Here is a 24,613-nt window from a genome sequence, read left to right on the forward strand (position 1 = left end):
CCTCACGTCCCTCCTCCTCCCTCACGTCCTTCCTCCTCCCTCACGTCCCTCCTCCCTCATGTTCCCTCCTCCCTCACGTCCCTCCTCCTCCCTCACGTCCCTCCTCCTCCCTCATGTCCTTCCTCCTCCCTCATCCCTCATGTTCCCTCCTCCCTCATGTCCCTCCTCCTCCCTCATGTCCCTCCTCCTCCCTCATGTTCCCTCCTCCCTCATGTCCCTCCTCCCTCATGTCCTACCTCCTCCCTCATGTCCCTCCTCCTCCTCCCTCATGTCCCTCCTCCTCCTCCTCCCATATGTCCCTCCTCCTCCCTCATGTCCCTCCACCTCCCTCATGTCCTTCCTCCTCCCTCATGTTCCCTCCTCCCTCATGTCCCTCCTCCTCCCTCATGTTCCCTCCTCCCTCACGTCCCTCCTCCTCCCTCACGTCCTTCCTCCTCCCTCACGTCCCTCCTCCCTCATGTTCCCTCCTCCCTCACGTCCCTCCTCCTCCCTCACGTCCCTCCTCCTCCCTCACGTCCTTCCTCCTCCCTCATCCCTCATGTTCCCTCCTCCTCCCTCATGTTCCCTCCTCCCTCATGTCCCTCCTCCCTCATGTCCTACCTCCTCCCTCATGTTCCCTCCTCCCTCATGTTCCCTCCTCCCTCCTCGGAGGTTTTGCCTATTTAAAAGAGAATAGTTTCGTATGTCAGATTTATTCTCGTGGATGGTGACGTCATAGAAAGTGGGAGATTGCATTTAATTCCAGGTTCGCAATCTCCACGATTGTGACGTCACAAAAGGTGGAGATTCTATTTACTTGTAAATGACCCGAGAACTTCTATAGCGTGCCGCCTCCGTCACTCCCCGGGCACGCCCCCCTCCCCGGCCTGCTTCTCCCGCGTGCCGCCTCCGCCACTCCCCGGACACGCCCCCCTCTCCAGCCTGCTTCTCCCGCGTGCCGCCTCCGTCACTCCCCGGACACGCCCCCCTGCCGCCTGTCACTCCCCCCCGCCTGCCGCCTCTGTCACTCCCCTGACACGCCTCCTCCCCGGCCTGCTTCTACCGCGTGCCGCCTGTCACTCCCACCCGGCCTCCTCCCGCGTGCCGCCTCTGTCACTCCTCGTGCCGCCTCTGTCACTCCCCGGACACGCCCCCCTCCCCAGCCTGCTTCTCCCGCGTGCCGCCTCTGTCACTCCCCTGACACGCCTCCTCCCGGCCTGCTTCTACCGCGTGCCGCCTGTCACTCCCACCCCGGCCTCCTCCCGCGTGCCGCCTCTGTCACTCCCTGGACACGCCCCCGGCCCGCTTGCTGCCGCTGCACTGCTGCAGACATGGCTGATGAGATCAGCAAAGCACAGACAGCACGCCCGGGGGGGGATACCATCTTCGGGAAAATCATCCGCAAGGAAATCCCGGCTAAAATCATCTATGAGGATGAGCAAGTATGTGGTCTGGGAAGGTATCGGGGAGGGCGAGATTAACCCCCTGTGTGACAGGTGGGCCTTGCGTGTGGAAGGCCTTAGGCTACCTGCAGCTTTTCCATAACCCCAATCTCTGGTTTGTAATGCAACCAGTGCTTATTATTCCACTGCCCGATGTGCCGAGACCTGTTTGTGAGCAATGACTAAAGGTAAAACAAATATATATTCACCGCGCTTCTCTGTGTAAGGAGCATGCTGCTGGTGAAAGGATTGGTCATACATATGTAAAAAACAGAAAGTGAATCCCTGCGCTTCTCCCATTTGGGATAGCAATAAATGGGGAAATAATAAATATACACAGTGCAAACTAACTCTGTAAGACAAAGGAGACTTTGGGTCTGTTTTTTCAATGACTAACGGTATAGCTTTTACATCTTCTATTGCAGTATAATCGTTGTCACTGTCTGAAGCCAAAGGAATGTGGTTAAACCCGTGGGAAACACTATATACTTCAACCTTCAAAAGGACCACACATTACCCTTAACTAAGGCAGTAGAACACATGGCAGTGGATATTCAGAGTTGAGTGCAAATAGCCGCACGGCTATTCGCACTCAGTAGAACTTAGCTGAGTGCGAATAGCCGAGCTGTTATGAACAGGTTTCTATGCCTTTATTCACTAGAAACAATCAGAAAGTCTTATAGCTCAGTGGTTATGCTGCAAGCCATTAGCATAGTGGACCATTTTTCGATTCCTGGCTGCGGTGTTTATTTTTTCCATTTTATTTTCTACTGAGTGCGAATAGCCGTGCGGCTATTTGCACTCAACTGTGAATAGCCGTGCGGCTATTTGCACTCAACTGAGAATAGCCGTGCGGCTATTTGCACTCAACTGAGAATAGCCGTGCGGCTATTTGCACTCAACTCTGTATATCCACTGCCAGAACACATTGAGAGTGGGGGAAAGGGTGACTTGGAGGGCCAGGGTAACGTGGGGGGGAATTGCTGACATGGTGCTGAGAGGTGTATCTCTCTTGCCAGTGCACAAGATTCAGAGACCAAGTAGCAACCGGTAAGACCATACCCCCCTCCCCCCCTCGTTGTCTTCCATTTTCCTGCGTGCCAAATCGTGAACATGAGCAAAGAAAGTCCATGACGCAGCCCCTGGAGTGCCAGACCCAGTGACTTAGTGGCCAAGTCATGGAGAACTCAAAGGGTTAATAGTGACTGTCCTCTTCTTGCTTTCGGAACTAGTATTGAGCACAGGAGAAGAGAGCTCGCTGTCATAAAGCAGCTGACCTGAGGGAGAGGCTGCACCAAGTGGTAGCAATGTCCCTGCTCACTCTGCCCCAGTTAGGCTGCGTGCATAGTGCAGGAGACAGCGCGAACACTAGGATGACAATGTATGTATAGTGCACAAGCGCGATGGGGAGAAGGGTGCATCACGTGACGAGTTTGAATTTCCTGCGTGATGACCGGGTCACGTGACCGGTTCGCCCAATGAGGGCGAACCAGCTCCGTGACGTCACTCTGTCGCCTCTGCCTGCAGGACAGGAAATCTCTCCTGCTGCAGGCGAGCGCACCCACGCTTCCACTATAGCCGAGGCCTTAGGCCTGGGACATAGTGAGTTTAAAGCTCGCTGAGACGCGCTGAGCAGATGCACAAAGCCCGTGCAGCTGTCATCAGCGCGGCTATAGTTTCTCCCTCCGCATGCGCGCTGATGCGTGCGGAGGCTGAGAAACTTTGCCGAGACAGGCAGTTTTGAAATTTGCCCCTCGGCCAAGCGGAGGAGCGGTCACGTGACCGCTCCCAGGGGCCTAGCCCCGCCTCCCGCACCGCCTACTGCCACGCTTCCGCCCCGCCCCCAGAGCGCGCTCACTGCCTCGCCTGCAAGGACGGAAAAGCCCCATTTTCAGCAGGCGAGGCAGAGCAGGAGCGCGCCTCAGCGTGCTTATAACACACTGTGTCCCAGGCCTTAGAGAGGGAAAGTGGACTACCAGGGTTCCTAGGGGATAAATCTGACATTGAAGATATCCGCAGGGCTCGGATGGAGATGTTAGCAGTTGGGGGCCACAGGCAAAGTCCTAGTGGGCTACCCATTGCCCACGAATGTGTCGAACACAACAAAAAGTATGCTTGCAGATGCGTTTTCTGTGTTATGGTACAGTAAACCTACACAAAGTTGATGCCTGACTATGGTGACCTCAGGCCTGAGTTCTATTGTCCCTGTCATGAGTTGGCACCATTGTTGCCACCTCTCCGGGCTACGGGTTGGTCCCTGAAATCTCCGGATGGGCGGCAGTGGCGCACACATTTTCTGTCGTCGGCGCGTGAATGAAGCAGGGTCCGGGCGGCAGAGGACGGCTGTGGTGGAGCAGTGCTGCTCCTATAGCTATGAGCACATGCCTCGTAGAACTCTGAGCGCATGCTTGCAGCAGGGTCACGCGCCACTGGTACCTGTCAGCCCGCCGAGCATGCCCCAGATGCCGCTTTACAGCTCCAGCACCCGCAGCGGAGCCATCCCCAACCGGCCTGCTTATTTCCATTTGTGTCCCCTGCAATCCGCTCCCCCACACCTTCTTTTTACCGCCCATACACAATACAATCTGAGGTTAATCAGTTCCGTGTACGCGTTTCCCTCCCTCCCAAGTCCTGTGATGCAAACCTTCGTACCAGTGAAAGTCTGTTGAGTTGTGGCAATGTATTGCTGCTGCTGTTAGTGATTCAAGATGCTTTCCACAAACCTTTACGTTTTGTGAGATTGTTATTCTCCTTAAATTTAGTCTCGTGTATAAACATCCTCTTCTTTCTTCCAGCTACTCTCTCTCCTCCATTCAGTATGACAGTGAGAGAAGCCATCTTCCCACTGGCTCTTAATTCACGGCATACCTGTATATAATAATATGGGCCTAGGTGTCGCCTCAACACCCATATTGTCTTTCCATAAGTGTGAGTCTGTGTTAAATTAACTGAAGCAAAGTAAACTGAGATAAACCATTGTGATAAATTAACATTGATCAGCGACGACTGTAACAATTGTCATCAGCGTTGGTTATAAATAATAGAAATTACGTAAGGTAATATACAATTCCATATACCATTAACGCAGCAATAGTGCCCGCAACAGCAATGTCTCCCGGCATCTCCCCCTGCAACTACTGGCAATATGGCTGCTCGGCGTCAAATGGCTCTGCGTTGCCATGCCAACAGGCTCTTCCTGTGACGTAACCGCATCACGTGACACCCGTTGCCATGACAACGAGATGCTACATGATGTCGCGACGTCATGCGGTGCCACGTTGTAATGGCAACTTGATGCCGCGTGACGTTACATAGTCCCGTTGTCATGGCAACACATAATTTAAAAAAAAAAATATCCAGGTTGGCTGGCAGTCGAAGGTGGCAACCCTGGTTGGCACCCATAAGTTTAAGGGTCAGACAGCCAATACTGACGTGTATTCACTCTCATCATGATGTTTCCCATATTCATTGCCTTGCTGACAGCATAGGTGGGGCTAGTGCAAAAGCAAACTAAGCAATGGCTTGGGGCCGCAACAATCTCAGAGGGTACGTTATGTTCATTACGACGTCTAGTGCAGTAACCTCGGCAGGGAGTGGGGTGCGACTTGGGAAGGCACCAAAGTGATTAACAGCTATACCACCCATGTAGACTGTACCTGCAGTGAGTGTTGGTAACGCTTTTTTTAAATACACGGATTCAGAAGTCTGTCAGGCTTATAAAACGTTAAAAGTAATTGTTGCCTCTTTTGTGACTTGTCCCCACAAATGTTCCTCTCTTTCTGGATGAGTGCACGAACCATTTTTCAAGCCATGCTCATTACCATATACTCTTATGCTTACTGACACGGAACATATATATCCACAGATAAATATTACTCTTATAAATCTACATACATACTGTGTTACAATGGAGTAGTGACTATGCCCCGTAAATTAGAACATTCAACTCTCAGATCAAAGAATGATCAGCTACTATTTATGTAATCTGTATGTAGATCAGGGGCGCGCAAAGTGCGGCTCGCGGCTACATCGGGTCCGGTCAGGTAGGGAGCCACACCCCGTTCCCTACCTGTGGTGTGGACGATGAAGACAAGAGTCCGAGCCAGCTCGGTGGCGGAGGAGATGACAGCGCGGCTGGGGCCCACCCATGTTGTCATTACACGGACGTAAGGACCGTCCGGAAGTCAGGCCCAACGCCTCCAATCACTGCCCGGGTGGGCTTCTGCTGTGATGCTGTCTCCTCTGCCACCGAGCTACTTCTACCACCTCCTCTGCTATGCTGCTTCTGTTGCCTGCTTCACAGGGAGGGACTGGGGGAAGAAGGAGTCGGGGACAGAATGATTTGAGGGAGAAAGGCGAGTGGAAGAGATGGGGAGAATTAAAAGAGAAGGGGGGAGTGAGTGGAGTTAGGGGCGATACAGGTGCGGAGAAGCTGGTGAGGAGGGTCACAGACTTAATGTATATATTAAGTCTGTGGCCTGCGAAGCTTGTCAAGTGGCCCTCCAGCCAAAATAATTGCCCACCCCAGATGTAGATCATGCACTCCAAGTAGGTAGGTGCTCATTCATTACCTTGGTTCTCGTACATGTAGTCCGAGAATAAAATAAAGGATCAGCACTCCAGATATATTCATAGATTCATCAATTATTCCACCCCCCCTCCCTTCACAGCACCAACATTTTTATCAATATAGGCTGCTCTTACCTCCTTACAAGGACCAAAGCGCTGGTGTTATAAAAACATTAGGTGAATTTCTAGAGTGATGCTCATCCTTTTGTGGATAGCTACTACAGTATACGGGGGTCACTGACCGGTAGGCACAAAGGACCGATTGTGGCAGGGAGGAAGGAGCGGTGACTGGGATACATGGGGTGGGGATGTCAGTGAAACAAAGCCCTTTAAAATATTTATTTTAGCCCCTCAACCACGCAGACTTCTCTTTTGTCCAGAACGGCCTTTCTTTTACCTTCCTCCTACAACTGATCATTCACCACCTCTTCCCGGTGGTCCCCTCTCATGCCCCCAGCCATCGCTTACCTCGTTCCAGTCGCTCACATAAGCTTCCCCTCCCCGACAGCCGCTGTTCCCTGCCAAGGTGCTCACCAATTGACACTGTGTGCTCATTTGCATGTCATTTCCCAGAATCCCTTGATGCAGTGGAAGTGCTGTATGCTGGGTGATGATGGGGAAAGGCAGGGTTGCAGACCTGCCTAAGACATGCAGATGAGCATACAGTAATATTTGTGTGTGTGTATATATATATATATATATATCTATCTATATCTTTATTAGAAATATTTGTGCTTCCCAGGGAAACAGCCCAGCTCTTCTGCACATCTCCATTCCAACTCGGTCCTGATCCTGCACTACTCATACATATAGTCTGCCCCCTGTCTCCATTGATGGGCCAATACAGAGCTGCTGGAACTCCGTTCCCACTGCTAATATAAATGGAGAAATGGCATTCCTTGTCACATTTTCTGCAGGACTAAAATGATTTGGTGTTATCAGTGGTATCAATCACATCATTGCAGAGCCTGTTAACTCCTCTGGCAGCTAGCTTGTTAAAGCACCAGTGGGTGGCCATCTGGAAATACACAGAGTAAATGTATGGAAACATATCAACATGTGACTTCTGTTATATATTGAAAGATAATCAAAATTCCATTGTTTGTTGGTAAGTTTAATCAAGTAATGTATCACTTTTACCCATCTACTGTACTACATCTATATCGCCTTTAAGCTTCATCATACCTACAGGAGTGCTGTTGAAGTGTTACCTTATCTTCAAACACAAACATTGTTTTTGCCCTCATTGCAGCATGTCAATGTCTTTATCAGGAGAATTATATCCCTGATAAAGAGATTATATACGAAGATGTCAACCACCATAGACTCAAATCGATGAGCTTAAGGGGTTCTTGATCAAAAAAGGAAAAATACTATCTTTAATCAGTGAGACTGAGTTAAAGTCTATAAAAATGCTTAAAAAATAAATAATCAGTGAGGCTCATTCACATTAGTGAAATAGATGATACTGTTCTGTGGCTAACAAAATGCTTTTATTTGTGCGAGCTTTCGAGATACACTGATCTCCTCTTCCGGCGATGTTACAATGAATGAAGCAAGCAAAAGGTATACTTAAAAACAGTGTCTCCTATGGAATGTTATCTTTGCTTGTCCTTCCCCCGGTGTGGATGTGTTTTATGGCTACAGGTGTCAAAAGGTTAAAGCACTGTATATACTCTGGGCTCTCCATTCATTTATATTCACACAGATACACACACACACTCTTGTCTTGGAAGGACAAGCAAAGATAACATTCCAAGAGACACTGTTTTTAAGTATATCTTTTGCTTGCTTCATTCATTGTAACATCGCCGGAAGAAGAGATCAGTGTATCTCGAAAACTCGCACAATTAAAAGCATTTTGTTAGCCACAGAACGGTATCATCTATTTATTTTTTGATTATTGAAGCTCGGATAACACGGTACTGATACCTCTACGTGTCTGTGTGTGTGTGTGTGTGTGTGTGTGTGTGTGTGTGTGTGTGTGTGTATATATATGTGTATGTATATATATGTGTATGTATATATATGTATATATATATGTGTATGTATATGTATATATATATTATATATATATATATATATATATATACACACACACACACACACACACACACACACACACACACACACACACACGTAGAGGTGTGTGTGTATATATATATATATATATATATACACACACACACACACACACACACACACACACACACACACACACACAGAAAAAAGAAGGGTCAAAATAAGGGAGCACTCAAATAGTATGTAATAGAAAAATGGACTTTATTAGCAATGCATCATAAAAACACAAGAGACAAACTCAAACACATACCACATGAAAAACTGCTGCAAAAAATAATTAATAATAACTTAACACAAATCAACCCCTAACCTGGAAAGACCAAATAGTAAGAGTTCCAACAGAACATAACAGAACCATGGGAAAGAAAATTCCCCTAGTAATGTAATAAAGATCGGCCGATCAAAGTGAGAACTCAAAAGATAATATAAATGGACAAACCAGAGCGCAGAAAAATTAGTCAAACTGTGAATCAGATATCAAAGACATTACAAATATAGCATAGAGTAACACATTAACATAACAGTCACAGAATAATAATTGCAGAGGGAAATATGTGTAACATGCAGCAGAAAATACCCAAATGGCTTAAAAAATAATAAATAATGAGGGTAAAGCCACAAGGGTAAGTTTACAAAAGACCCTGTGAAAGATGCTGGAACATTCTAATGCTGATGGTACAGTAAGTAGCAGGCAGTAGTGAGATGTGAACTGACAGCCCAGCAACAGTGGACACTAAAGCATAGGGCAAATAAGGCAGTGAGGAAGTCCCCTTAAGCTGACAGCCCAGTAGCAGTGAGCACTGAAATGTAGGACAAGTAAAGCAGCAAGTCTAGGGGTAGTGAGAGGGTTGTCTGCTCCGCTCCTACGGCCGTTTCGCCCAAAAGGCTGCTCCCGGAAGAAGCCTTTTTGGCGAAACGGCCGTAGGAGCGGAGCATGGACAACCCTCTCACTACCCCTAGACTCCCAGACCCGTGTGGAACGTGTGGACTACACTGATGTTATTTTCTCTGTGCTGGGACTCCTGCAGCTGGTCTGTACTGTGCTGCTTTGTCTGCGCTTGCAGTTCGTACTGATGCTGGGCTGCTAGCCCATGGGGACTTGAGTTGTCACAGTTCAATCTGTATATACCCACAGGGCTAAGCAGCCAAATCTACTGTCATTAGATATGTTTCCAATATTGGTTTCTCAAAGCTACCAATATTACACAAACATGCTTATCTTAGAAAAATGGAAAACTAAGATCATTTAGTGTTTCATTATTTCATTGAATTATCATTGGAAAATACAACCTTCAAACAATACAACAATCCTGGGATTGTATTTAAAGGAGCAATCCATTCTTCTGTAGATACTTGCCTCTGTAGGGGAGGCCGCTAGCTACTCTGGCGGAGTAACGAGGATATGGTGAGTGTGGTGCTCAACAATTGTAACCAATTCCATCTGTAGTAGATAATAAATAATATCATAATTGATAGTCCAAGTGAAGATGGAGTGCCCCCAATGATGTAGAACAAAACTGGAGGGGATTAGTGACTAGTGGAGTCTGCCTGACATCCATAACCGTGTACACTATAATAAACACCCAACCAGATATATGTAGTCCGTTTTCACTGTATGTTTAGCTTGCACTAAATTACCCTTTTTGTTAGTTTTGGAGTGGCCTGGCCTTTTTTTCTTTCTCTGGATACCGGAAGCAAGATGTCCTCGGCTGTGCTCTATCTACATCTACTATATCACTCTGGCGGAGTAAGCTGGGGCTAAACGTTTAAAGCTCCTTGGTCACATGGGCCAATAGGAAGCTAAACCGGATGATGTCACGGCTTCCTGTTGGCCCGCAGGACACGGGAGCCTGGAAACTCAACCATCATGTGAACCCTGGTAGCTTAGTGGGGCGACTACCAGCCACCCCTATGGAGGCAAGTGTCTTCGGAAGCAGGGGTTCACTGGATTTGAAATTAATGGGGTTCAGCTCCGGAGACCCCCCCTGCTTCAATCCTATGTGGGGGAAAAAATGACCAAAGAAGAAGAAATGTCTTGGATTACCACTTTAAGGTAGTTTCTTTTGATATTTTTGGGATATATTGCCTTTTCATTTCATTTTCTTACTATTTACTTATGCCTGTTTTTTGTTTTGCACCTTGATCGAGTTGCAGCCATATATAGAGCTAGGTGAAACTAATGGCAGTGGTATGTTTTAATTTACACTGAGTGATTTAGTGCATTAAAAAATTGGAAACGCTGAATGTTTATTTATTACATGTATTACCAGGAAGTATTACATTGAGTTACCTCTCATTTTCAGGTATGTCCTGGGCACCGAGTTATAACAATACATGGTTACATTAAATGAACAGAGGTTATACAGACACAGAACGTTGTGCGTTCCAAGTTCAGTTCTAACCGGCCACATGTTTGTATCTCGTCATGTTAAGTGCTCGTCCTTCACTCCCTTTCCTAGTTGTTCCTCTGACAGGGAGGGAAATACTTTAAAACATCATTTAAAATGGTTGCAAAATGATGTTACAGAGAATAAACTATTTTAACCTATCCCTTCCAATATTTTGCTTTTGTCTTTCTTGGGACCACATTGAACCAATATCTGTGACATGCTTGATAGGTTAGAACCGGCATGTTTGTAAACATTGCAACCTAAAGTTGTGTGGCTTCTAACGTCCTTATCTCTGCGTTATCTTAGTATTACTCTTGTCTCTTGTGTAATTTAAAAAAAAACTTAACTCCTTAGTGCTGTTTAAAGAATGGCCAGTAGGTGGCACAGTGTCTTTCTAAATGTTCGTGACATTTAATTTTCTTTTCTTCCTGGACTTGCTATGTGTTAGACATTGTGGTAGTGATGTGCAGGGTAATTACTCGGTACTCTGCACTTTTTTCGGTACCTGGGTCTGGCACCATTGGTCTGGGACCGGTGCCGGGTAATTTCCATTCTGCTCGCTCTTACCTGCAGCTGGCGGAGGGGGGTGCGGAAGACCGCTGCGGAGGGTGAGGATGACCACAACGACATCATGGGAGCTGCGGCAAACATGGTGGCGGTGGCAGCAGAGGACGTCCTTGTTGAGCTGACGCGGGAGCAGGGGAACACATCACAGCTGATGCTGATGAGAACCGGGGAAAAGCTGACCAGAGCAGGAGCGTTACTATTTGACAGCCGGGGAAGAGGTGGTTGTCCAATAGTAACGCTCCTGCTCCGGTCACATGTTCCACTGGCATAAACTGTGATGTGTTACACTGCTCCTGCTCCAGCTCAACAAGGACGTCCTCTGCTGTCACCGCCACCACCAGTATGTCTGCCGCTGTTCCCACGATGTCGCCGTGGTTCTCCTCACCCTCCGCAGCGGTCTTCCTTACCCTCCGCTGCAGCTAAGCCAATGCTACCCGGCCTGCAAATTACCCCATATGAATACAAAAAAGAATGGGGGAGCACAGTTATAGGAAACGCGCAGTGTAATATATCTAGTAATTAATATGGATAGAGCAGTTAACACATCTATTAAAGTGATGGTTCACGGGGCGGATACCAAACTCAAAAGGTATACATACATTGATGTATATGTGTGGGTGGAAAGGTATAAGAATATATAACTTACACGGCCTTGTGTAAGTTCAGTCACATCAAGGTTTCTTTGGGTTTCCCGTCGCCTTGAAGTGATGTGTTCTTCTGCGATTTAGACTTTTCTTCTTGGTGTATATTCAGCTTTCTTCGTTCATTCGATGTACCCCTCCAGGGGGATTTCCTCTCCTGTAAACAAAAAAGAGGGTTAGATTTAAGTCACATATATATAGAGGCGACAATGAGGGGAAGGATGGTATAGTGGTAGACCATTAAAATGTAATGGTATGATCAAGCACTCACACGGGCTAATGTGAGTCTTCGCCTATCTTGGTATCTTATTGTTGCCCGTTAGGGATAACTTTCAATTGGTTGTAGGTGGTGATGAAGGGGGGGACAATAAGATATAACACAATACTCACACGGGCCAGTGTGAGTACACACTCCTAGTGGTTTCTAGTGGTTGTGACTGAACTTACACAAGGCCGTGTAAGTTATATATTTTTTTACCTTTCCACCCACACATACACATCAATGTATGTATACCTTTTGCGTTTGGTATCCGCCCCGTGAACCATCACTTTAATAGATGTGTTAACTGCTCTATCCATATTAATTACTAGATATATTACACTGCCCGTTTCCTATAACTGTGCTCCCCCATTCTTTTTTGTATTCATTGCCAACAAGGGTCCTGGATAGATCCTGCTGGGGTTCCGAGTCACAGGAGGACATCAAACGAATACTATTTTCAGGCAGTATCATACCCCCCCTTTTTTTACATCTCCACATTTGTAACAAGCCTCATAGAGATAGCGCCCGGGTACCTTTTCAAACAAAATTACCCCATATACCTGGTACCCGGCAATCCGGAGGACCCGGTACAACACTACATTGTAGTACTTAAAATGTTAAACAGCTTTGTGTTATTACTTCAGTGTTGTGATATGTGACATTGCACCTTAATTGCTGTAGATATATGGAATGAATCAATGGTTCTTTGAATAAATGTAAGATTCTAAATTAAGTGTTCAGACCAATGAACATGAGAAAATACTTCTCACATTAGGCCTCCTCCGTTTGCAGCTTCCACTGGACCCCCATTGTTAGGCATGCTTCCTTATTAAATGTTCTTTGTCTGTTTTATTCTTTAGTGTATCGCCTTCCATGACGTCGCTCCACAAGCCCCAACGCATTTTCTAGTGGTCCCCAGGAAGGTGATCTCCCATTTATCTGAAGCAGACCCTGCCGATGAAGTCGTAAGTGGCATTTCACCTTCTACTGAATTAATTAATAATTGGGATATTTGCGTGCTCTGATTGTTTATACTATATTATAGGCTAAATCGATGTAAAGTTTGGGCATTGTAGAAATCCCTGCTCTCTGATTGGTGAAAATTCCAGGCACCTTGCCAAATCAGGGGAGGGGGGGGAGCGCGGTTAGGAGTTGATGTGGGAGGGGATTTACCTGGCCAATAAATATATATATATATATATATATATATATAAGCAAAAAAAGAGAGAGAGAGCGCACGCCCCATAGCATAACACTGTTGTATATTTATTTAAAATAGGGGAAGGGAAGGAACAGGGGGGGGGGGGGAATCAAACTCACAAGATGTAAGAATATAAAAGGCAGTTTGTGAATAATATCACCACCATCCGGTTCTGCTGGGCAAAATCACCTCCCGACCACTGATCAGGACGGCTGCAAACCGGATACCAGGGACGCCGCTACACCGTTTATCTGCTGCCCAAATTCAGCAGCAAATTTGGGCAGCAGATAAACGGTGTAGCGGCGTCCCTGGTATCCGGTTTGCAGCCGTCCTGATCAGTGGTCGGGAGGTGATTTTGCCCAGCAGAACCGGATGGTGGTGATATTATTCACAAACTGCCTTTTATATTCTTACATCTTGTGAGTTTGATTCCCCCCCCCCCCCTGTTCCTTCCCTTCCCCTATTTTAAATAAATATACAACAGTGTTATGCTATGGGGCGTGCGCTCTCTCTCTTTTTTTGCTTGTAGGTACTCGTGGAGGTGGTTTATCCCATTTGAGAGCAGCCGAAGACCCCCTTGTACACATCCATACCAATTCATATGGACTGACTATTGAAGGACTGGTTGGACTTTTTATATTTTTTTCATGTTTTTCATTTTTTAGCACTTTTTGTATTGTATATATATATATATATATTTTTTTAATAATAATTTTCATATTTGTTATATATTCTTTAAGGTGTTGTGTTATGTAGAATAGAATTTCTAATATCACGGTTAGGTATAAATTATCCATTATTGCACAATTGTAGTTTAAGTAAAATTTTAGGTACACTTTAAGAATCATATGCACTTTATTTATATAGAATCACTACAGTTCATTCACTTATAGTTCACCTAGTACTACTCTGGCGCCACATTTTTTTGTTCTCATATATATATATATATATATAATAGTAAATTATCTGACGTTACTAGATTTTTCACTGGTTAATTTCCTGTTGAATCTAAAGTTTCTTGGGAATACAGGTTGAAAACCACTAGTCTACAGCAGGATTCCCCAACCTTATTTAATTCTGTACTACCATATAAAAAGAACAAAACTTAACATACCGCAAATTTGTTTAACAAGTTATACATCTCTATCCACTATTTACCTACAAGTCTACTTTTTCCTCTTTTTTTTGCAAGTTGACATGTGAACCAAATGGTATTTTGTTCACTAAAGCCCACCGTTGGTTAGTGACATTGGTCATTCACCTGTATGGTGATTTTGATTAATGGTTTCCACACTTTTGTTGTGGTTTTGTGCGCTCATCCTCGGCAACAGATTTCACAAAAACATCACATTGTGTAACTTATTGATATATCTTTGAAAAGTCAACAGTTTGCATTGTGTTCTTCTTGTGATCTACACATTTCCATAAAATAGTAAGAGGTTACTTGCACCAGGACTCTGCATGCATCCTCCCTCTCTAGCCATGCAGTTTTAATATTCAAATGTGTAAAATGCCATGACCGCAAGTGAACTATCCAAATTGACCTTTCAAAGATTTATTAATGATTTGTTGTAGCTTGTGTTGTCGGTTAACCAACATAAGAGTTCTTGTATAGTGCATTCAAAACCTTGCAGGATTTTTTTTCTTGATGTAAATAATAAATTATGTGATTGGGTGAAGACTTTAAATAAACTTATCTCTTGGAGAGGCTGGAAATATTACAGTCCAATAAAACACTGATGGGGTAAACCACTCATTTAGACCAGTCAACAAGTTCATTTGTCTTGTTGGTTAGGTGTTTTCTCTAGATCAATTAGGAAGCGTGCATGTTTTCTTTTGTATGATTTGTCACTAGGTGACCAAATCGTATTTTTGAAAGAATATCCCTGTAAGAGTTCCAAAGCTATTGTTGTTTTCAGTTTTATAGGGATTTCAAGCACTGTTCCAGTCTCTGAAACCAATTGTACAAAATATGTAATGATCATCTTGACAAATGACATACTCTTTTTAGCCTAATATAGAAAAATGAAAAAAACTGTGCACAAATTGTGTTTAAACCTGATAAGCAAATAATAATAACAAAATATTAATCATTGTAAAGACTATTCAACATTGAGATAAACTAAGATAAGGTATTTATTTGAATATCCATCTCCAATAAGGGTGCACTTTATTAAAGACAAAAACAACACTAATGTGATGATAATATGATCTGTGATAATATAATCCAAAATACATACATATATCTTCACTATAGATGGGAGTCTGCTGCTTGTCAATGTGGATGGCTCAGTAGACATGAAAAAGAAAAGAAAAGACAACGCACGACTCAGTGATAAAAAGTAATTATAATACAACAATCATATGTGGTAATAAATGCACGTACAAGAATATCCGTTAAAAGTGCAGGGCATGTTCAGGGTACGTGTTACCGCTCATGGAAACAGTAGCCTCGCTCCGTGGATAGCTGCCACAGTCATCAGCCTCCTGACCAGATAAAGACGTCCTTGGATCATGGAACTATTAGTCCAGAGAGTCCTTCACACGCCAAGAGTCAACGGGGAAGTACTACGATTACGGCAAACGGCTGGAACAACTAACTCCCTCACTGGCGGCTCTAGGTCTAATTTAGCCCAAGCTATAAGCTTTGGCCCCGGTGCTTCAGAGCGCAGCGACTGATGTCACTGGGGCACGCCGCGATTAAGTGACTATCCAGCACTAGATCAGTGGCCAAACCGCAGGCAGCCGGTTAAGCATTAGCACAGTGATGGCGATCATCGATGAAGTAGATGTAAATCTATGAAACGCGTAGGATTAGTGTTATCTGTCTGATGTGAGACTTTATTCCCGCTATCACTGTGCTTATGCTTAACTGGCTACCTGTGGTTTGTCCACTGATCTTGTGCTGGATAGTCGCTTAATCGCGGAGTGCCCCATTGACGACAGTGCCCCATTGACGTCAGTGGCTCTGCCCTGAAGCACCGGGGCCAAGGCTTATAGCTTGGGCTAAGTTAGCCCTAGAGCCGCCAGGTAGGGTATTAGTTGTTCCAGCCGTGTTCCGTAATCGTGCTACTTCCACGTGGACTCTTAGCGTGTGAAGGACTCTCTGGACTAATAGTTCCTGGATCCAAGGACGTCTTTATCTGGTCAGGAGGCTGATGACTGGCAGCTATTCACGGAGCGAGGCTACTGTATCCACGAGCAGTAACACGTACCCTGAACATGCCCTGCACTTTTAACGGATATTCTTGTACGTGTATTTATTGCCACATATGATTGTTGTATTATAATTACTTTTTAACACTATGAGAGTCGTGCGCTGTCTTCTTTTCTTTTTCATGTCTTCCATTTAGGCTAATCATTGGCTTTAGATTTCATTTGAGAAGCTTGGCTGACTTGCTATCATTATAAAAAATGACTTGAATGAAAAGCCCTGTTACAGCTGGGAATCTTAATTCGTTTTTTTAACACAAGTGAGGTTTAGGGGTCATTTAAAACACCAGATCAAACAAAATATCATGTGCTTACGCATAAAAGAGCAATCCGTCTTACACTTTTAATGTCCTTTCAACAGGCCGTCTACATTGATATTCCTTTTTTATTATATGCTGTAGGCGCTTTATATCATATATATTTTTTCTGATCCTTTTCTTCTAAAGAAATTCTCTAGTACTTTTCTGGTTGGAAGAAATATTCTTGTCAACCTTGTGTTGTACATTTATTGTTTCATTTTGCATTAAAAAAAAAGAAAAAAAAAGTCAATTAACGATGATATCAATTATACAGTGCAAACATTTTTCAGCTTTTTTTTTTTTTTTCTGTTTGCAATCTACAGCTTCTTGGACACCTGATGATTATTGCCAAGAAGTGTGCTGCTGATTTGGGCCTGACAAAGGGTTACCGGCTGATACTAAACGAGGGGCCAGATGGCGGCCAGTCTGTTTACCACCTTCACCTGCACGTTCTCGGTGGCCGTCAGCTGGGCTGGCCTCCAGGTTAATGGCCAGCAGTGCGCTACATACCAACTAGGCAGCTTCAATCTGTCCTGTCAAGAAGAAATGCATTCTCCAGATGTCAGACTCCATCACATTTAAAATCATTTGTTCAGACAAGTTGGAAGTTTAGCTGTTCCATGTGAGGGCGGAGCAGGAGAAAAAACAATAAAATGAGTTTGCTTGCAAAATGTGTGTTTAATTGTAATGTGTGCTGTGTGCTCATCCACATCTTTAATAACATTCTATTCCCCGTACACAGATTTGTATTGTTAGACCAAGTTATTAAATTCTTGTTTTTTTGCTACATAACTGGGGGTTATTCTTGATGAGTGTCATATAAGAAACAATAACGGCCTCGGGGTGCCTTCTGTACGACCATAAAAACGAAATGTATCTAATTCCAACAACATCTGTTGTTGGTAAGTTAATTAGTAAAATCATTTTCGAAATGACTGCTGTTTTCAGTCGTTTCACACAATTGGTGTCATGACTTGCTGGATTAAAGCAGCAGTTTGGTCTGATCGCTATTTTTGCAGATTATTTTTTACTTGCTTAGAAGTGTATTCTTGCCTTTTACAAAAGTGTTTTTTTATTTTTTAACATTGGATGATTTGTACAGGAGATTTGGGTTTTGAACTATTAAGTGCCCAGGAGGTTAAAAAGAAGCCATAAATTAGAGATTACAAATTAATGTTTTTTTTTTGTTCACTTGGAAAAACTCCGCCTGCCCCCCCACACCAGCCCCCAAGAAATGGCAAGATACTAACATGAGTTACACTCGTATAGGCTTTTGGTGGAAGTTGCTGCTTTAAGTCCAGCTTGTATGCAATACACTCATCATATGAGTATTTTTATGTATCCTAGTCCCTTCTTTGCAAGATAGGACTTTTATTTGTTTTCAGAGCAAATTGGACACGTTTGCACAGTCCGTACCAAGTGAGTCCTAGTATAACCACTCCTGAGAACTGCACTTGTATCATTTCTGATTATAGTGTTACTCAATTTGAAGATTTCAACAGAAGCCTTCCAAGGTCCAGATCCAGCTTAAACAAATCAACTACAAACTTTTTGCCACTTTTAAGAAAGTCTATTAAGTCATTATCATTTTGTTGACTTTAATTTTCTACAAAGCCATTAACAACGTAAGACTTTAGCTTGGTGAATGGACCACTATAGCTAAAAAAAAAAAAAAAATACACATTTTTGTACAGGTGTGACCTAAAAAATAAAGCATTCCTAGCCCTTCCAATGGCAAAGCACCATACATGTGGGATACAATTTGAGTGAATCTAGTTCTTTCTTTCTGGGATAATTGCTTGGGCATTTAGAGATGGTACAGATTTAGCGTTATTGCAGAGGGTACAATAGCACGTCAGCCTGTACCTTTTTTCATGCAGGCGTAGTGTGACCTGCTGAAAACTCGCCAGCGAGAGCAATAACGGCTGCTACAGCTGTATGTGACAGTGATGGGATGGGGTCTGAGTGTCTGCTGTAAGGGACTGGAATCTCAACTACCTTCTCATCATCTTCGCACTTGGGCCCCATGAAAGCTATGCTATTGTTTAAAGAGAACCGTCTTTTTTTTTTTTTTTTTAACACAATGACCTTTGTCTGATTGCAACAAGTGACTTTGGTCTTGCCCCCCCCCCCCCCCCCCCCCGCCTGCACAAAAGGCAGCAGAAACCTTTTTGGATTGAGGGTATCCTAATCATAACATTGTACACATCCTTGGTTTTTATATCCCTACTCCTAGAATACATTTTTGGATTGAGGGTATCCTAATCATAACATTGTACACATCCCTGGTTTTTATATCCCTACTCCTAGAATACTTTGGATGTTTTCTGAGCTCTATGCAAAGGTAGAGCTGACAATTCTGGTGTGGTTTATCATGTCCCTTATTTGCTGCATTTTGGTGGCAGCCCCACTACTTTGTCACGGTTCATTCTGTTTGCGTTGACTCTCAATAATTATCTTGGAAATGGGCCAAGTAGAATATTTCCTTCATTAAACTCCCCACAGTAACTTTTTCGTATGTTGTATAACTAATCTGATCTAGCTGAAGGAAGCTGGGCTCTTATCAGGTTGTGCTTTAATGTGCTAAGCAAACCACTCAATTCTCTTTGGATTAATTTAATTTGTATTAGTAAAACTACGTGTGTGTGTGTGTGTGTGTGTGTGTGTGTGTGTGTGTGTGTGTGTGTGTGTGTTTTCTTCCAAATATTTACTTGGCAACCCTGATTCTTTCAAGGACAATGTAACTTCTACAAATACATGTGACAGTATCTAGTAAGGTCAAATCTTCCACACTGATGTGCTACAGTATGTATCACCAAAGGCAGTGCTGTCTTTCTCAGTGTTTATTGGGAAGCCGTTGTTTCTGGCCTAGGAACAATTCTGATTTATTATTCTGAATGACGACATGCCCATGAGATTGATGCGTACGGTGTGGATTCTATCTCCATATATTTCTCATTTTGACTGCATTTATTATGCATGTATTAAGTACAACATTCTTAATATGTCACACCGTTTGTAAGGTGGCTACTGTTTTTTTTTTGTTTTTTTTAGAGTTGGTATGTCATTGAAGAACTGCAATAGGTTATTGTAAATCATTTATTTCTACCTTGGTAATTTCAAGTAAATGATTTATATCAACCTTGGGCCATTGTAGAATTTCCCTGTAGACACCTTATTTCATGTCACTCAGAGGAAAGTAATTATTTACAATGCAGTTCTATTAATGTATTTTACAGTTGTGGAAAGGACTTCACATATCCTTTTAGTGGATATCTTTAATTGTTAACTGCATTGAGAGTAAAGTGCATATTAACAAGAAATCTTTTGTTCCAGTTAATATATTTCAAGCAGCAATACCAGCAAAACTCTGCAAAGTGATGAATTATTGCAAATGTCGTGTACTGTTCCAAATGCAACATGTATTTTTTTAATGGACTCATGATGCAGCATAAAAATTAATCTACCAACATTCTTCGTGGTTCAAAATGGCAATGTGTCTAATCTGCTATGCACAACCCATCAATAAAATGTATCACGTAAAATGTATATATTTGCAGAATACTTCTATAAATTGCATGGCATTATGCATTTTATTATTCTCATACATGACACCCCCCACCCCCCACATCATGACCACCCCCCCCCCTCGCTCTTTCCAAAACCTAGTCCACACAAAGCTTGTGCGAGGCACGTAGCACTGTAGCACTCGCTCGCTTTCACTATGGACAAAGCCTAATTCTGCTTTCTGACTAGCCGGCACATAGCCGACTCCACGGACGAGCAGCGGTGACCTCACACCTCGTCATGGTACCAAAAACAGGAAGTCTCACTACATCTGTAAGTAGAATTCCTCCGACATCCTCGAACATGCAAACAACATTCTTCTGACCTCTCTCCCTAACCCCTTTTCTGACTTGATACATTTTATTGATGGGTTGTGCATAGCAGATTAGACACATTGCCATTTTGAACCACGAAGAATGTTGGTAGATTAATTTTTATGCTGCATCACTACATTGTACACTACAAAAAATTAAAAATTAACAATTATATACAAGTAATGGACAATACATCAGAAATTTCTCTCATAAATTATCATTGATATTTCTGTCATGATATGAATTAAAAGGTACACATTTGTATACCTCAGAAATCAAATTTTCAAGTAATTTGGCAGAATAGCTTACTAAATTTTCATTGGCTGTTAGCCACTCACATGACCAAGCTGTCTCGCTGCAATAGCAAACAAGTTTGTCTCTGCTTTTCGTATCCTGTGTATCTCGCGTGCACGTGCAAACTCGCACTCACTATGGCCCTGCGCTTTGGAATACACACGTTTGTTTGTAGCACAAGCTATGTAGCTCGCTCCGTATCTTTAACTATGGACGAGGCCTTATTTGTGGGGTTATTCATATACTTGCAATTCAGTATGGGTCCGGAAGATGGCGCACCGAATATCTATGCCCATGCAACAATACTCCAAATCCAGGTTATCCTGAAGAGGGGCGTTAATTAAATTCAATTTTTATTTATTATAAATTATTATGCATTCCAACTTTTTTGTTTTTGAAAAAGATGAACGAAAGTGTGCAATGATTCTTAGATTGTGGAACTTGTATTGGGGACATAAGAGAAGTTTTATTACAGGACTGAAGAAGTACTGTACAGTATGATTCTGATACTCAGAAGTAGAAAACAGTAAGTCCTGCTACATCTGTTTCAAAGAATAAAGAAAAAATCTTGCTGGTAGGATTCATTTATTGCAGATGGTGCATTGAATACAGTACAGTATCTTTGTACATGTATGCCAAGAATGTCACACGTGTTTCAATACAAGATACAATGTAGAAATATCTTAATTTAAACACTGCTTTTCTTTGTTTAATAGGACCTTGTACAGTACTTTGCATATTTTCGTCAAAAGTAGCAGGTTCACAGTTTACTCAATGTACATCAAGCTACAGTTTGTCTCAGATCGTTTTTAACATGGCACGTAAATTCAATGAATTGTTACTTAAGTGCCTGCCGTATAGTTACGTCTTTTTGATCTATTGTGCCATTCAACACCGTACAAATAAAAGGGTAACCCTCTCTGAGATTCATCAGTATATCGCTCACAAGTACAGCAGCGCCCCGCTTCTCGGTGCTCCGCTTTTCGGTGATCCGCCGATAAGGATCCTCAGTCGCAGAATGGGCGGGTGTGCCCGGCGCGCATGCGCAGACCATAGGTTGCACGCGCATACTGTAGTTTGCGTGCGCAGACCATAGGTCGCGCATGCGCAGAACAGTGAAAATGCCGATTTGCGCATGCAAACAACTGAAAATCGGCGGATCCGCTTTCCGGCGATTTTCACTTTACGGCGGGCCCCTGGAACGGAACCCGCCGTATACCCGAGGCCCTTCTGTACCCATTCTACAAGAAGTGGAAGAATTCTATTCGATTTAAACATTGATTGCTTTATTAGAGTAGCGTGCCCCGGCTTGACGGACGGCTACTGGACACTGTTCCCGTCTTCGATGGATATGTTTGATGTCGGCAACTTCCGAAGGAGAAAGCGATTGAATAGACCTTTCTGATCTACTCCCATCGATCAGCACCAACCCATGTATGTCTATCCCCAGGCCGTGTACGGACCGATCACCTCTGAAATTTTTTGGAGCGCTGATATTAGTGATTACTGACACAACTTGCATAACTTGCCCTTTACATTCAAGTTCTTCTATCGACAATGGCTGAATACCCTCCCCCTTCCATCATGCTTTTAATGTCTGGGATGCGGCTGGGCCTATAATAGAAACAAAGACACGCAGGAAATAACCGTGGCAAAGCTCCCAACAGAATTTCCAGGCCATACAGTTTCAATAGAACATGCATGTGCAGAAATTCAATGACCTGCATATGCGTTCCATACAGGTTCCATAGAACACGCATGCACAGTTTATCGGTAGTACCCGTTCTACACTAATTCATGCATCTATTTCTTCGCAATTATTATTATTGATAAATAATAATCTGACAGCCAAAAGATGTTGGTTGAAGAGATATAGTATTATTGTAAGAAGATTGAAGAAGATTCTTGCACAGTCTTCGGTAAACTAATTTACACTAATAAAAAAAATGTCAATCTAAAAATACTTTTTGTCATCAAATGTTTTTTTTCTGGAAAAAAGTGGTGTTTTACATTGAAATGAATGGGATATCATATCATGTGAAATGCAAATAAACATGCAAATAAATTCCGGAGATTTACACTTGGTTTTATGCAGCACCGAAAATAGTAAGTCGTCTTATATATGTACAAACAAAATCCTGAACTTCAAAAATAAACCCTTCATATCTGAATTCTCTTTTTGCTCGGAAATTTTCCTCTTTTCTCTTGACCTCATACTAGATGTTTAATTCACTATTCAATGTAGCCTTTTACCTAATGTTTACCTTTTTAATCATGAACCTTCTTTATATTTGATTATTTATTGAGGCAGGTGTAGCTATAGTAGGTTATAATTATGCTAGGTTTATTTTTGCTTGGAAAAAGGGATGCACATCCTCCCAAATTTATTTGTGGCCTTTATTGTGATTTTTTTTTTCAAAAACAATATTCATCTTGTAATGGGGTGTTTGCATCAAACCATCAGACTATGAATGGTGTATTGTACATACACAGATAAGGAATCAGAGTAATTGTATCCTACAGGAGAGCATTGTATGTCAGTCTTTATGGGGCAGCTACAATAGAGATTTTTAACTTTATGCCACCACAAACCTTACAAATACCGAATGTTCATGGATTATTTGGGTATAATATGTGTACAGAAATAAAAAAAATTCTGAAACTATTTTATAATTGATTCATTTCCTTCCAAACATCAACTGGTCTTAAAATAGATAATTCTACATAATTGATACATTTCCTTCATAAAATAGAACCAGCAGTAAACAGTGGCTTGCTACATACATTAAAAGACAACCCTCACCGTATGGATTATCTAATTAACTCCATCTTCCATTCCACTCACACTATTCACGATGTTTATCAAGCAACAATATTGGTACTGTGAGGTTACCGGTGTTGAGCCTTTGTAAATAATCTCTGAAGGGAACAATGATTAGAGATGGGTGAATGTGTAAATATTTGGCCCATCAATTTTTATACCCATTTTTCAATTTCTTTGGAAACCCAATGAAAACGCCTTCAAATATTTTGTTATTAAAAAATGAGCACAAAAGCATGAGATTCTGCCTTTCGCCACTAAGATTCGCTTCATCTGAAATATGAGAGAAATGATTGGACTATGCAAAGTATATTTAAAGGACTTAAATTAGCATATATCCCAGCTATTTCAGGTGTGCTCCTTTTTGTTCACAGGTGTCTCTCCATGTGTTGTATAAAGGTGGGTTTGAGGTGGTATATGTAGCAAATAGGTCTTCAGGTAAGAGGCAAAGGTTCAAGCAACCACAAACTTTATGTTACGGCATAAAACAATTTGTGTGAATTGTTTATCAAGCATATCGTTTCTATTTTGCTGGTGAAAAGCTGCCATCCTTTAGAAATTGCACCTGTATCTGAGAAAGTCATCTAAAATCAGACTATAGGATGCCACATGATTCAATGAATCTTTATTGATTTATCTATTTGTTGTGGGGAAATTGTAATCATTGAATGAAAATGGGGTGGGGTTATTTTTTCTGCATGTTAAAATGTGAAAATGTGCACAAATTCACACATCTCCAGGAAACAACACAAGAACATTGGTGGGGAGTTGGCAAAGCATGATCTGCGCTACTGCGCCCGAATTTGCAGGACTGGACAAATGCACTCGCCTGGGACGAGTGCATTTTGGCTGCAGGTGAGCCGACATGGGCGCCTAAGCAAGAGGCGGTTCCCTGCAATTCGAGCAGTTGCGCGCCTAAAGTTCAATTCCCCACCCACTGATTGGTCGAGGTGCTCAAATCCCCCCCTCCCC

At 43.0% G+C, this 24,613-nt stretch overlaps 1 protein-coding gene across 1 annotated transcript; it reads left to right on the forward strand.

The window, feature by feature from the left end:
• The first annotated feature begins 1,254 nt into the window (after window positions 1-1,254).
• HINT1 (histidine triad nucleotide binding protein 1) lies at window positions 1,255-17,316 on the forward strand. The gene is made up of 3 exons (XM_075600095.1): window positions 1,255-1,421; window positions 12,793-12,897; window positions 16,969-17,316. Exons 1-3 carry the CDS (start codon window positions 1,311-1,313, stop codon window positions 17,131-17,133), a joined length of 381 nt encoding a protein of 126 aa, XP_075456210.1. The 5' UTR covers window positions 1,255-1,310; the 3' UTR covers window positions 17,134-17,316.
• Window positions 17,317-24,613: the final 7,297 nt, after the last annotated feature.

This window comes from Ascaphus truei, chromosome 1 (assembly GCF_040206685.1).
Source record: "Ascaphus truei isolate aAscTru1 chromosome 1, aAscTru1.hap1, whole genome shotgun sequence".
Taxonomy (NCBI): Eukaryota; Metazoa; Chordata; class Amphibia; order Anura; family Ascaphidae; genus Ascaphus; species Ascaphus truei.

Excerpts from the sequence above, each read along its gene's own strand:
- HINT1 (XM_075600095.1), top strand. The coding sequence starts at position 1,311 with ATGGCTGATGAGATCAGCAAAGCACAGACAGCACGCCCGGGGGGGGAT. Across the intron at positions 1,422-12,792 it reads TCATCTATGAGGATGAGCAA|TGTATCGCCTTCCATGACGT; the intron begins GTATGTGGTCTG and ends TTTATTCTTTAG. Across the intron at positions 12,898-16,968 it reads CAGACCCTGCCGATGAAGTC|CTTCTTGGACACCTGATGAT; the intron begins GTAAGTGGCATT and ends TGCAATCTACAG.